Source organism: Dicentrarchus labrax, unplaced genomic scaffold, assembly GCF_905237075.1.
Source record: "Dicentrarchus labrax unplaced genomic scaffold, dlabrax2021, whole genome shotgun sequence".
NCBI classification, from domain to species: domain Eukaryota; kingdom Metazoa; phylum Chordata; class Actinopteri; family Moronidae; genus Dicentrarchus; species Dicentrarchus labrax.
The window spans coordinates 32,178,985-32,194,173 of record NW_026136711.1 but is presented as its reverse complement, the minus strand read 5'-3'; the positions used below and the strand labels follow the sequence as shown (position 1 = coordinate 32,194,173).

The following is a 15,189-nucleotide window of genomic DNA, read 5'->3' as shown; positions in this document are numbered from 1 at the left end:
GTTCAAATGTAAAAAAAACCCTGCATCCACCACATATCTTTGGTAAGCAAATCTGAAGTATGTTCACTTGTTAATGATGAAGAGTCTGAAGATAATCTGCAGTAGCTGTCAGTATCAGACCTAAAACAGTCAGAGTCAGTTTGTCTGTAACTCAGACCTTAAATAAATAAAAAATATATTATCTATCCATCTATCTATCTACTGGGTTTCATATCTTTACTATACTTCCTTTATTGTTCTCTCTCTACTAGGCACTGCTCGTAAGTTGCATCTCTCTTTCTTTACTTTTTAATGTTTAACGATATTTTAAGTCCAACTCAGGACTTTGGCACAATGGCTTTCTACAGCTTCGTTTTAAACACTGCACAGGGTTTGTTAGTGAGCTTAGCTGGCGATCTTTATACACTCTGCACCCACATTTCGTTTAAAAACAACATGCAAAAAATCACTGAATGAAGACAAACTAGTTTCACAAAAAAAGTTAATTACAGGTGCAGAAATAATTATAATACAGTCAGTATTTCCTGGAATGTAACAAATGTACTGACATGTTAGATTCTGTAAAGGGTGATCTATTGAGAGTTACGACACTTTCTGCGTCAACATACGAGGCTCTTACTCAGCGAGAACTTATGGCTCCACATTGAAAGTGCAGCTGCCCTTGATGTCCCTGAAGGTGGAGCAGTCGAAGTCCACCAGGATAGTCCTCTTCCCGGTCTTGTAGGGGACGAAGAAGAACGTGACACGTATTCGGGTGCTTGGCTTCATATTTGGAATCCTGTGGATTAGACAAAAAAAACAACTCTGAATTTGTTTTTTGTAGACAACACCCATTTTAATTGATGCAGTAAAACATCCCAATATCCCAACTGGGTATAGAACCACAGAACCCATTTGGTGCCGGTTAAAATGTGTCTCGAAAACTGTCAAGTACCAAAAGCTGGCGTCAAATGTCTCCTCAGATTCATATTGTTGACCAGACAGTTCCTGATTTAAGTCCAATTTTTTTAGATTCTTTTATTTAGACAAATTTGTTGTGCAGCTGCTTGTGTTCAAACAGAGAAAATATATTTTTACCTAAGTTAGTTTTAGATATTTATCAATGAAAATGCCTGAAAACATTTGCTAGTTGCAGCTTTAATTTGTTTTCATATCATTAAGAATTCTTTTGGACATTCTGGTTGCTCATCAAATAAAAAAGATAAAGATTAAGTGATGACTTTGACATTAATGGTTACCTGAGTTAACCTCCTGAGGCCTTGAATAGCATTTGACACCCTTGTGAGGTTATGTTAGACACACACACACACACACACACACACACACACACACAGAGAGAGAGAGAGAGCGAGAGAGAGACACTCACTTGAATTCAGTATCATCTTTCCAGAGGCCACTTCCAGAAAGAGTCAGAGTGCAGTCCTTCAGCGTCTCGTTGACCGGGTTCATGAAGATCACTTCCCCACTTGCCCCGTGGTACAGTCTGACCGGACCGGACACCTGGAACACACATACATCTCAGCACATTATTCAAACGCACACAAACTGCAACCTGGTCAAACAACACGACCCATCATGCACCAAGACAACAGAGAAAAAGTTATATCTTCTAATGTCTGTCAACACAAACATTTAATATTGCTATCAAGCTGTATTACACACACCACATTCAAAATATGCATTTTCATGTTTTTGTCAGTAATGCTTGAAATATATTATGATTGACCAAATTTCAAATCATGTAACATGACGGCCGTATCATAAAAAGCCAAATATAGGAAATATAGGAGTCAGTATTAAATATACGATATATACTTTCTATACGTTTATAATATATATATTTATAGAGGGACTAAACTCATTTAAAAAAAAGGCTCCTGCACTTCAACTTTCTGGAGCTTCAAGAGCTAAAGGGCAGGAATTTCTGGCAGGCAACTGTTTCTTTTGTGTGTGTGTGTGTGTGTGTGTGTGTGTGTGTGTGTGTGTGTGTGTGTGTGTGTGTGTGTGCGTGCGTGAGTGAGTGTGAGCGAACCCTGCAGCAGCACACAGATTTAGCTCACACAGGACTGAACACATTATTCTTACATAATAATCCCACAGGGGAAGAAAAAAAGTCATTAATGGTGACAGTTTGTAGCTTGAAGGCAAAACCGACAGAGAGATTAGTAAAACAGAAAGTAAAAAACGATAAAAGATAACATGTTCTGTTGATGCTTTTGTGGCAAAGAAGTGGTGGGAAATAGTGCACACAGACATTTTTCTCAAAACAGATCTCAGGGGGTCTCGTCACGTTGAGGCTAATTAACACATACTGTAGAAATCCCTGAAAACCTCTCATTTAGTTGTACTGATTATTATCATTTGCACTTTGATAGATCAGGAGCGGCACAGCGTAGTGACTGATTGTAAACAGCCAACTAATTCTCTCTTTTTTAAGCCACGTTAGCAGCACGGCTCCACAGCGACATTGGTTGGTCCGCCACTTCGGTGCATAAAATACGTCAACAACAGCCTACTGACATTTATTGTCATCCCCTGACTTATAGCACCACCAGCAGGTTGAAATATCTGAGTAAGTATCCACGGTACACTGATCCCTGACCTTTAAACTGGTGTCACCAGTAGGTTTCATCCTGGGTAATATCTCCATTTTGTACAGACAATCATGGCTTCAAGAGGATGAATCAGTTTGGTGAATCTCGATAAGATTTCCACATTCATGGGTTTGGCTATCAGCTATTACATTAACTGGCATGAAATGTGGTGTATCATGTTCATCATGTTCCCCTCAAGATGAACTGCAGTAACTTTGAAGATCCTCTCACTTATTACCCGGCACTTTCATCAGGACATAATGCCAATCTCAATGTGCAAAACTAAGCCTCAGATGTACTTTGTGTTTGATTGTTGGATATTTTGGGGTTCCTATTGCTGTGTGGTATTGTTATATTTATGTTATGTTACCTAGTTTCTCATGTTCATGTCTGTATTTTTGTACTGGCATTTGATTTTACAAAGAGATAGACAGAGAGACTGGATTTTCTACTCACGGTGACAGAGAAGGGAGGCTCAAGCAGCACAACGTTATCCTCAGCCAGGTATTTGTTCTCGGGGTTCTGTTTGTCAGTGACGATGGCTGAAACCTTCATGCTGTCACTGTCGATCATGTGTTTACTGTAGGCCAAGAATGGGACCAGGATTGGGATGGACAGATCTACCAGAGACAGCGGAAGAGAAGGGAGATTTAAAGTTGGTTCACAACCAAATTTCCACAAAAACATACAGAATTATTTTCAGCTAAACCTCGTGGTATCTTTGAGATTTCCGCAACTTCTCTGTCCAGAAAATTTCCACAGAAGAGGAGTCACCTTTCCCGGGCAGCAGCGTCTCCTCCTTCACCTCAGCCTGGATGTTCGCTGCTGGCGAGCCGTTGTACGTCATGGCTTGGACGCTGATGTGGATGGACAGCGGCCTGGAAACAGTGCTCTCACTGTTCAGCACCAGCTTCAGGCTCACATCCTTACCGTTCATCGGTTTGGACTCCTGCAGCACCACACAATGAGAAAATGAGACGTTGTGCATTTATTAGAAAACAGACGTCAACACATTTTTGTGACGTGGCCGGAAATGAGGGGAGAGAGACTGGAGTCAGCAACAGAGTTTCCCAGGGGGACTCGAACCGGAGACGTTGCGCTTTGTGCTCAGCATCTAAGTTTTATTTTAAAAATGACATTTCTTAAAGCCAGAAAGAAAAACATCCTGTTCAATAGCTCTAAAGGGAAACTTTAGGGAGTGTGGCTTCTGCGACATACCTTTTCAAATCGAATGAACACTTGCGGCAGTGGAGGCGTCGTGTCCACATTTACTTCATCCTCAGTTCGTATGGCCTCAGGGTCTGTTGTCTCGTTCCCCTCTGTCCCCCCATTCTCGACTGTCCCCCCATTCTCAACTGCCTCCTCCTTCTCTTCATCCTTGTGAGTCATGTTTCTGGTGCTGGCGTATAAAAAGACAGACCTCTCCTTGTCTGTTCCTGTAAGGGTAGTTATTCAGTTAATTATCAGAGCCACTGTTGTGCAGCATTAAACAGCTGAAGGTTTTTGCGCAGCCTGTCGATCAGGTGAACTCACCCTCTTTTTGTTTGTAGGAGTCGGTGATGTTCAACCTCTTCCTGGAGCCAATGGACTTTGTGGAGATATTCTGACCGATTCTCTTAGTGTCAGACCAGATGTTCACATGTGTCCTGTCAGCTTTTACCTGAAAGACAATACAAACAAAAAGAAATGAAACAAAATCTGAAATAAAATAAGCTTTTTGAACTTTTGCTGTTTTTGACTGTGGCTGCCCCCCCTTTTGATATCTGTCACTAACCAGCCAGTCAATACAGTCTGCATTGACTTCAGCGAAGACAAATGGGACGTCATATTTGAGATCTGTGTCTCCATTCAGGATGGCTTTGACTGGGGCTGGACCGCAGCAGTAGACCCCTACAGGAGGAGAGACAATTCAGATCATGAAATGGAGCAATACACTTCTCAACTGACGGTGGAGTGGCATTTTCTTTTCATTTACTTTAAAATTCACATTTTGGTTTTTTAATTGTCTCCATATAGTCTGTTTACTCTGGTTACACCTTCATAATGTAGCCTGCACACTGTCTACCCTTCATTACACTACTCTCTCGCATACACGCTGGAAACAGACTGCCCTGCAACTCCCTGATTCACACCCACATGCCTCCAAACAAACGTGATAGAGATGGCGCATTTCACGAGTTTTGGACATGCAGAAAAGGACAAAATCGGGTGACCTTTGTTGTCATGATAACAACAGTCAAGTGACTTTTATCGTCATAGTGACCTAGACATAAGTGACCTTTGTGGTTAGCGCTGTGAAACGGGGTGCTCTGGTAGATCAGACCTGGTCCCATGTACCAAGGCTGAAGTCCTGCAGCGGCCATGGGTTTGAATCCATCGTGTGGCCCCTTGCAGCATGCCATCCTCTCTCTCTCTCCCCCCCCTCTCCTCCACATTTAAAAGCAAAAAGCCCCCAACCTCCTCCCTACGTGGAATTTATTGCTTTTGACACCACCTGACATTTTTTTGTCTATTATATTTGCACTGAAAATGTACATTTAGAACTCAGTAGAGACTGAAATATGACATGAAATCAAAAAAGGCATTGTGATAAAACACAAAATGACTTAATACTTCTATAGACACAAATTATGTTTGAATATAACTCTGACGTTTAGTTTTAAAAAATAAATTAATAAATAAATCCCTGTTTGGAAGGCATTCAGAATTATTGAGTGACACTGTCAACAAATCTCAGAATAGAAAGAGGTCAGCATGTACAATTAGGACGAGAAACAGGGTCATCAGAGCCGGGAAGAAAATGTGTCCCAGTTAAAGTTTATAGAGACGAACAAGAGAGTCAGTACCTTCACTCTTCTCCTGTGGCGTTGGATCCAGAACTTGCCATCCATCGTATTTGCCGTCTTTTGACAGGTCTGGCCGCCTCATCCATGCCTCCACCCACACGTGGTAGTTCCTGATACACAGCAAAACATTCAGACTGTGCAGCAGTGCAGTAGACTGAAACACACACTGCAGAAATATGATAAATGCTTCACTATGTTCATCAGCTAGCTGCTAACTGTGCCTGTCTGCTGTTTGGTGCCAAGCTGGTAGCGTGCACTGCTTTTTGGGGGCTTTTTTGCTAAGAAAACAGCTTTCTGCGACACTTGAAAAAGACCCTACAGTATGAGAGAGGTGAGAGTGAACTAAAAACAGTGCTGTGTGCCTGACAGCTACACAATGAGCTGAAACTCACTATAAAGTTCTGCAAAGGTGAGGGGAGCTGCTATCATTTCATACATTATCATAAAATGTATGATCTGGTTTAAAATTGCATTTTGGAAAGAAATAATGGAAATAGTTTCCAACAACTTCCACAAAGAAATCCCTTTATACCTGAAGAGATTTATATTCTCGGTTTAATTCCAGAAACATTGGCCCTGAGAACTGATGAAAGTAAGTCAGTAAAACTTTGTGTAAAACAGAAAAGTGTAATTTTTCATAAAATATTGGATTCATTTCTTACATTTTTGAAATCAAGACCTACATTATTAAACTCTGACATTTACCAATTGAGACAAACCCCCTTTTCTTTTGTTTCTTTTTTCTTCAAGATATGTTTCTTTAAGGCACATAGGTATTTTTATATCATTAATTTATTAGTTCTTGGATTGGTGGGAGGGGGGAAGATGGTTCGAGGGGACTAAAATTATGTAACAACCTAATTTTGAAAAAGGGATGTATCATTTTCAAAATCAATAAAGATATGTGATACCAAAAAACACTGCACTGGACTCAAATGCTCCTTGTTTTGTGAAAAGTATTTCTAGTCTCCGTAGACCACAGTGTGTTTCTCTTTGACTTATGCTTTAAGGTTTATAAGTAAAAGGCTCACAAAGGCCCCGCAATATAAGCTGGAGACATTTACAACTGCAAAGTAATGAATACTGCAATATCACAAGTATTTAAAAAAACATTTTAAAAGTCTGGAATGGCATTTAAAAAGATCCTTTTTGAAAACCTGAGTTTTATGTTCTGTGCATTTAAAGCTTCACAGGACACTTAAACTCTCCACCACAATGAACAATAATGACATTCTTCATTGGCAGATTAAGAGCTCTCTGGTGTGATGACAAGAATGAGACACCACACCCAAAGAACAATATTAATAGTCATATTTTGAAAACCACAATGGATAATAAACTGCAGGTGTGTTCAGATTGATTATCCAGCTGGGATTAGCAAATACTGACATGTTGACCTGATTTTTGGCCTTGGAATTTGGCTCAACACACCTCTTTATTCTGATCAGACCTATACACGATGGCAACACATTTCCTCTGAGGACATTTATTTTTTTCAAATGTCTTGCATTATTTATCTCTGAGGAGTGACACGGTACACACCCACAGGATTTACAACACTGTTGCCAAACTGAGGAATTAAAGATGTGACACCGATCGATCTTTTTATTTCTTGGGTGAGCAAGTTCACAAGATGTGTTTATCGTTCGCATGACTTTTTAAATTAACAATGGATCACTCGACTCATCGTATGTGAAAAAGGTAAACGAGAATTATCAGCTGAGCTCTGTGGAGTGTTTTAGTGCCTTTCAGCTCATTGTTTTGGTTCACTGCATTTCCAGCTGTTTTGGGTGAAAAAGCTCTAAAAACCAACTCTGCACAACCTGCTCAACACCAAACAGGAAACAGACAAAATAAGTGACTAACTGGTGAAGAAAGTGGAGCTTTTAGGAGCCAGATTAGTTCATGGAGACCAAACCAGAGCAAAAGGGAAAGTGAATAGTGGACTCTTTAGTCCTCAGATGCACTTGTGTTGCTCCATAGCTACTCTAAGTTTTCAAGTCACACTATTAAAAGGATTAGTTGTTTTTTTTCAAGTGTATCTTAATACAATATGTCATATGTGCATTGAAAAGTTTTGGGGCTCTTGTGAAGCGTTACCTTGCACACACAATCACATTATAAAATAAGTCCTCATTTTGTACGAATCTGACTTCTAAAACTCATCATAAGTTAACTTGAGGCTTCAGCGGTCTGACCCCTGAGAAGATACCCTCTTGCATTGTCTGACTGAGACTGGAAGGGATATTTTCACAGCCAGTACTGACAGGAGGAGTAAGAAAATGTAGCCTCTCACCAAACACTGTCAGGGGATTCTTTCTGTCTGACTCCGTAGTCTGCGTGGTACACGTCAATGATCAGATTGCTGTTGTTGTCGTGGGCTGACTCGTAGTTGGTGACCACGCGGCAGGGGATGCCCAGCAGGCGCATCACTGCAGGCAAACACAAAGTTATTCAGTTAAGTTCATTTGAGTGTGTCGATATCTCACCGTTCTGTCCAATTGGATCAGGAACAATTCATATGAACTTCACACACTACACTACAGTAGTTTGTTTAACCTGATTGAGACATTTGCCTTGGTGTAAATCAGTTTGTCTTTGTTTTTCTGCATCTTGTTCTCCTCTTTGCTAAGCTGCTATATGTTGCAGAAATAATGACTCTCATCCCAAGAGAAAAGGTTTTAATTTGCTGACACAGACTGATTTAAATACAAGCCACATGCAGGTTTGCACATACATCTGACTTTGTAGCAATATAGCTTTTTACTGTAAATATCATATGCATAAACTGAAGCTGCCTCAATAGACTCCTTTGTTGAACCACAGGGAACACTTTGTTCCACCGCTTTTGACGGAAACTAGTGTTGGCAGAGACACACGGGTGGTGGCTGTTATTAATAGACTTAAGCTACTGCAGAAATCGTTCAACAGAGTCAAGGGATCAAAGCCAAACTGATGAGTCAGAGGATATGTTTTAATTAGATGTGTCAGATTTTAGTGATAGGGCAAAAGGTTGTGGAACGGAAGGGAATATACGTAGGATATTAGTGTGAGTCTTAAAGTATTAAAGTTCTAAGACAGCTGCAACTAAAGATAAATGCCATTACAATTCAAATATCAGTTTTTTTATTAACTGGTCATTTGTTTAGTTTATAAAATGTTAGATATAAGAAGAAGATTAACTTTATTAATCCCTAATGGGAGATTAAAAGGGAGAAATTAGATATAAACTGTCCACTGAAAGTCCCCATTTCCAAATGTGACTTAAAATTAAAATGACTGGTGTTACCACAAACAATTGCTAAACCAAATGTATTTAATTTACAATCATATAAAACTGAAAAGTGGCAAATAATATTTGAGAAGCTGGTCAAGGTCTTAAACACTGTAACACCCAGGTCTGCAGCCTAGTGTTTTGAGTATAATCTAATGATAGATACAACATTCATGATAAGTTTCATAGTAGTGTAGAGTGAAGCTTTAATATCCCAGAGTGACAATTTGACTTATTTACTTATTTTTAATTATAAATAACCAAAAGAAGAGTAATAAATACTAAAAGATGTACCACAGCTTGTTAAAGGCCAAATTACATTTAATGTAAACCCCAGTTTTAATGGAATTAAAGACTTCATCTATCTGTTACTGCCTCCTCCTGACTGATCGATAGCAGTCTGTGCATCCAGCTTGTGGAACAGTGCGTGGTTAATAGGTTAATAAATGGCTCAATTAAACAATTAATCAACTATAAAAAATTTTGTCTGTCAAGTTTGTGATTATTGACCCATAATATCTTTACAATGCTGCTGTACCTGAACACATCACACCGGCGAACACCCAGCACTGCCCGTACTTGACCGGCTGGCAGCCGGTTTGGAACCACTGCTTAAGGATGGCGTGACTGCCATTCCAGTGAGAGGGTACGACCCCACCCCAGTATGGACTTCCCCATCGTCCCGCCACGACACCATAGTCATCTTCACTGTTGATCTGGAAGAAAACAGACAAACAAGGAAATTCTCAATCTCATAATGTTAAAATAGAAAATTACGACTACGATTACAACAGATTTGGAATTTTCCCTCCAAAGATTTTTTTTTTTGATTTTGAAAACTACATCATCTACATCAGCTTTCTTCTTCAACACCACTTTATTGGCACATTGCGAACATTTACAAAACACTACCACCACCAACTTACAACAATATGTATTGTAGATAGATAGATAGATAGATAGATAGATAGATAGATAGATAGATAGATAGATAGATAGATAGATAGATAGATAGATAGATAGATAGATAGATAGATAGATAGATTGTGTCCTACCATGGCGCTGACCACGCGGCTGACGTAGATGGGGTTACAGCGAGCAGAAGTATCATCAGCTGGGTTCTTAAAGTGTTTGGGGTTGAGGTCCAATATCCTCATACAAATGTCCACCATTCTGTCTTCAAACTGTACAGAAGGAGACAGGAAAGGTTTCTCTTAAACTGTTTTTTATTCATGGCAGTACGGTGTTGTTTAACTGCAGATGGGGATAGTTTTTAACCTTTAAAAGAGACATTGTTTGCTCTTGGCAGTATATTTGAGCTGCAGCTGTATTCATACATGGAACTCCAAGTCCCAGACGATAGTAAATTAAATCTCTATTGAAGCAAATAATGGCAATTAAGTTTTTAATTTTAAACTAAATTATTCATTTAAAGCAACTGAATATTTAATTGTAATTTCACCATGACTAAATACTTAAAGGACCAGTGTGTAGGATATAGTGGCATCTAGTGGTGAAGGTGCAGAATGCAACGAACTGAACACCACTCGCATCTGTATTTGACGACCTGGGAATGAGAACGGGCTGTAAAGTGTGTAGGAGGAACTATGGTGGCTGCAAAAACACATGAAAGACCAGTGTTTGGTTTGTCTGCTCTGGGCTACTGTAGAAACATGGTGGTTCAACACGATGTCTATGGCTAAAAAAACTGATTATACGCGAATGAAAACATACCCATGGATATTATATTCTAGATCCATAGAAAGTTTAATCTGAATTGCGCTCTTTGACGTACATGTGAAATTTGTATTTCCAGTACACACACACACACACACACACACACACACACACACACACACACACACACATATATATATATATATATAATATTCGTTATGGCCATTATTCACTTCCATAAAACTCCTGATTGAAGTGTCAGTGTGTTGTGATTAGGAGAGTCCTTCTGTTTAAAGTGATGAAAGTAACAAATGTGACTGAAGGTGTGACTGTATGAAGAGGTATGATAATAGTTTATTTTGTGATGCCAGTACGATAATCGCCTCTGGCCATGAAATTATTTAAACTGTGCTGACTGTATATCAGATTGTGTGTGTGTGTGTGTGTGTGTGTGTGTGTGTGAGTACCTGTCCAAAGTCCCAGTTCATAGAGGAGATGTAGTTTCCACTTCCTTTGTATATGATTCCTTGTTCATTCATCACATATTCCTGTCTCTGCTCCTCATCAGACAGAAACACCCAGTCATCTACAGAGAGAGTGAATTAATGCAGACAGACAGACAGACAGACAGACAGACGACGGACAGACATGTGGAGTCCTGCATCTAAAATCTTTTTCGGCCCAGTATGTAACATTTATGAGGATCGATAGGCAGAAATAGAGTATAATATTAATCTGTGTTATATATAAATAAGAACTGATGTGTCGTTAAAGAGCGGGTCCTCTTCTACGGAGTCCGCCATGTTGAGCTGCCATGTTTCTACCCCAGAACAACAAACCAAACACTAACTCTATATAGGGCCTGCACGATAATCATTGGGTATAAATTATTGGTCGATAATGGGAAATGTATATTAATACCGGTATGTATTATTTTAATTGGGGCCGATAAATTATTTAATCTTGCAAAACGTTTGATAGGCTCTATGTTCGATGAAAGTCAAAGTTGAAGAATCAGAGCTGTTTTTGTTATTTTAAGAATGTGATATAGTTAGATTTGATTGGATCAGAGTTATGGAATATTAAATCATCCATCTTTATCGGTATCAGCCATGAGAAGCGGGGAATTATCAGTTGTCGTACTGGATGAAACTAAATCCATATCGTCCATCCTGAGCTTTTGAGTTTTGCTGCCACTATAGTTTCTCCTGAACGCTTAGAAAGGGATGGTGAGGCGAAGGGGTTGTAATCTACAACTACACCAATGGACACCACAAAGTCCTACACACTGGCCCTTTAAGTAAAAATAAATAATCATTATCGGCTGAATGTATCAAAAGGTAAAGACACAGACAGATAATCAACTTACCGGGGCACCAGGGGTTGAAGAGCACCACCAGCTTCGTCAGCAACAATTCCTCATTCTTGTGTGCCGCAGTCAGGAGGTACTCCCCTACTGGGGTGGCAGCTGGGGGTGTAATGGTCAGGTTCACAATACCCAGTAGGAGGGAGGAGCTACTGTGAAGCTCTGCCTTCCACACCGCCTTTGCTTTTGGTGAATGCTTCACGGTATTAGAGACACTGAAGAGTGACATCGTCCCCAGGTCCTCGGATGGATGTTTTCCTGTAGAGAGGAGTCACTGAGGGAGTCAGACACTCATTTATGGTTGTAACAATACTCTATATACACTGGCTGAACCATCCAGGTAAAGCAAATCCCATGAAAATTTCAAGAATCAAGAATACTTTGAGGACTCAAAGATCTGTTCTCAAGCACATTAACTATACAGAGTGAACTGGTCTTGTACCTGATAAAACACACTGTTGATATGCACACATTATTATTCTTACTTATAATAAAGTCTACTATAATGGGTATTAACCAGATAGGTTCAAAGCCAACACTGAAGTAACCAAAACTGCAGTTCCTTGAATATTGTTGTCCAAAAAAATTGTTGTTTAAAACAAATCATTTAACGAAAGACCAACCTGTCACTGCAGAGATTAAGAGTGGGTGAAGCTCAGGGTTGAAAGGTTGCGTCAGTTTAAGAGTCAGGTTGAAGGGCTGACCTCTCCTCACAATCAGCTGATCCTCTGTGATTTCATTGGTGCGGTGTTCAGTGTTATTGGTCTTACAGTGGAGGTCCACGCCCTTATAGACTGAGAGAAATGGAAATATTATTAGGATATCTGGAAATCACAAAAGTCACAAAGAGAGATACGAAGCTTTGGAAAGGTCTTATTCTTAAATTAAACAGATGTATTAGTAATATTTAACTACATTACTTTCCAGTTTTCATACAGAGAAAATCTCCAAGTAAAAAAAAGGCAAAGTCTCATTCACCTATGACATAAAGAAAGATAGTGGCCATCATTTAATTAGTTTGCATTGATAAATCAAATATAAGATCCCCTCCAGACATTTATTAAGACATACAAACAATAATGTGTGTCTGATATGTTTTTTCTGCAACAAATTTAAATCCTTAAAATGGCCTCCACTGCTTCTTTTACGTCATTAGAAATTCCTGAATATATGAAATATGCAAATTTTGTTAATTTCTAAAGTTTTCCTGCTGGACACAAGATGCCTCCGCTGTAAAGTCTATTCTCAGTGTCTGTTCAGGTTTCTACATCACACTTGTACAAGTTGCATACTGGACCAGGACTGACTTATAAAGTATTTGTGATGTTACAAATCATGCTTATAGGCCCCGCCACTTCAAAACAGATGTTCAATGAGCTCAGACTTTTGTACAAAGTAAACATCAAATATGGATCATGCAATTTTTATGGCGCTCACAAAGAACTGTAAAAAGAAAAAAAAATCGTACTAGTTACGGCGGAGTCTTTATTATAAGATTGTTATACATTAAAACCTTTTATTACATTATAGCCCGTTACACATGTGATTACACTATGAGTTTAAACTACAGTATACACAGGACTGTGTTTTTTGCATGGCTGAACTTTATAAAGCATCAAAACTAGGCTTACTGGATACATTCAAATCAAAATAACTTTATTTATCAGTTAGGAACTTTACTTGTGTAAAGGCATCAGTGCATACACAACACATATCCAGACAGACAACAAACAAAGAGTAAACAACATTATTTATATACCTATTTAAAATACTGGTTTTATAATGTTTATAATAATGTTTTTGTATTTAATAATTTCATATAATATACTAGGGTTAAGTGTGCCTAAGAATGTCCATAATAAATAATACATTGGGTCAAGTTCATTATGCATTATGTTATAATTACATAATGAGAGGGGCTTCAGTTCAGGCCTCCCAGTGCTGCAGGAGCTCGTGGAGCTCAGCTGAAGGTGTGAAGATACCCCTATTCAACCCAGCAAACTGGCTCAGCACGTTAAAGGTTACTGTGCAGTCGACAGAAACTAGGCTAGGGTGGAGAGTAGGTGACAGGTACAAATATGTAAACACACTCATCGAATTACGTGGTGAATAAGTATGTGTGTGTGAATAGGGCAAGACACGACAGGACGTAATGAGAACAGGAGGATTTTAAACCTTAACGCTGCACTCATCAACAGTTTATACTGACAGATAGTTATCACCAGACAGTCGCCGTCAGCTCTACGGCCACCTGCCACTCATCGTTTTGGTTTTCCAGTCTACAAATGTCCTGTTTCCAGCAGCAGAAAGCAGCTGTACAAGCTTTGCCCACTGTCCACTACCTGCTGAGCACCAAACCGCAGACAGATACACTTAGATAAGATTTACTGTAGCAGCTAAAGAGCCAGATATTTCCCCTCTGGCAGTGTGTGTGTGTGTGTGTGTGTGTGTGTGTGTGTGATGTGTGTGGTCTGTTTCTAAATGCAAATACATTTTTTTTTTTTTAAAACTAGAAAGGTGACTAGGAACATGTGATCCAACAGCATATTGAATTGTATCAATATGTATCATGCCCCAAAATTTCTACTATGCTCAAAACATACACAAACAAACGCATTACATTTCATTAATTCATTCATTCATTCATATACACTCAGTCTCACTGGATGCAGAGACCCACACAGGACAACATACGATGATAAAGTTACCTAAAATCTTCTTTCTGTTAAAAAATGCTGGTACTTACTAGATTCTTTAACTTCTGTCATCTTTCCAGAACTTTCTTTCTTACAACAGCAGATGGAAGGACAGCTGTCTGGCAGGCAGTCAACAGCACACTGACAGAAGACTCCCTGATTGATTTTAATAGATCTGCCAAGCCCAACCCAGTCTTACACACCTCCCGTAATCGTGTTTAACCATTTCCTGGGAGTGTAAATGCGGCTGTAATCAGACTACTGTCGTCTTTCCACAGCATTTACTGTCTTTAGGTTGTTACAAATGTCTATTATTATGATTGCATTTTAGACTGGCCGCTGTATGCTACTTATCCAAGGTACTGTGGCATGTAAACATCTGATCCAGGTCAGTGTGCGTCGTGTGTGCAGGGCCTTCCTTTACTCAAATATGTTAGCAGTTATAGGTAAATATAAATGTTTTGGGGGATAAACATTACTATAATGAGCATCTACACCCTGAAATGAAAGCCAGACACGTTAATCCAGAGGATAAACTGCATTGTTGCTCGTGTTGTATTCAGCTGATGGAGTGAAGGAGGCGAATCCAGCCAAAGTGAAAAAATTAACTAAACTGGTTCATCCTGAACTGTTGAGGAAACTCACTCTTGTCTCAGAAATGACAGGGCGCGTCTGAGATGACAAAAAAAAAAAATCAAAGACAAGTGTGTCTATTAGATGTAAAGCAAACTCAATC

At 39.3% G+C, this 15,189-nt stretch overlaps 1 protein-coding gene across 1 annotated transcript in view; it reads right to left on the bottom strand.

Moving 5' to 3' along the window:
- Window positions 1–14,622, bottom strand: part of tgm8 (transglutaminase 8) — a 15,014-nt gene extending 392 nt beyond the window's left edge. Inside the window, exons 1-15 of the mRNA XM_051413791.1 lie at window positions 14,504–14,622; window positions 12,381–12,551; window positions 11,761–12,015; window positions 10,859–10,977; window positions 9,770–9,898; window positions 9,253–9,430; window positions 7,737–7,872; window positions 5,441–5,550; window positions 4,369–4,484; window positions 4,128–4,254; window positions 3,813–4,030; window positions 3,369–3,543; window positions 3,051–3,214; window positions 1,367–1,500; window positions 1–778 (exon numbers count right to left, since the gene is read on the bottom strand). The exon at window positions 1–778 is cut by the window's left edge and continues 392 nt beyond it. Coding sequence (XP_051269751.1) covers window positions 631–778; window positions 1,367–1,500; window positions 3,051–3,214; window positions 3,369–3,543; window positions 3,813–4,030; window positions 4,128–4,254; window positions 4,369–4,484; window positions 5,441–5,550; window positions 7,737–7,872; window positions 9,253–9,430; window positions 9,770–9,898; window positions 10,859–10,977; window positions 11,761–12,015; window positions 12,381–12,551; window positions 14,504–14,525 — 2,202 coding nt within the window. The 5' untranslated portion in view covers window positions 14,526–14,622 and the 3' untranslated portion in view covers window positions 1–630. The remainder of the gene's footprint in view (window positions 779–1,366; window positions 1,501–3,050; window positions 3,215–3,368; window positions 3,544–3,812; window positions 4,031–4,127; window positions 4,255–4,368; window positions 4,485–5,440; window positions 5,551–7,736; window positions 7,873–9,252; window positions 9,431–9,769; window positions 9,899–10,858; window positions 10,978–11,760; window positions 12,016–12,380; window positions 12,552–14,503) is intronic.
- Window positions 14,623–15,189: the final 567 nt, after the last annotated feature.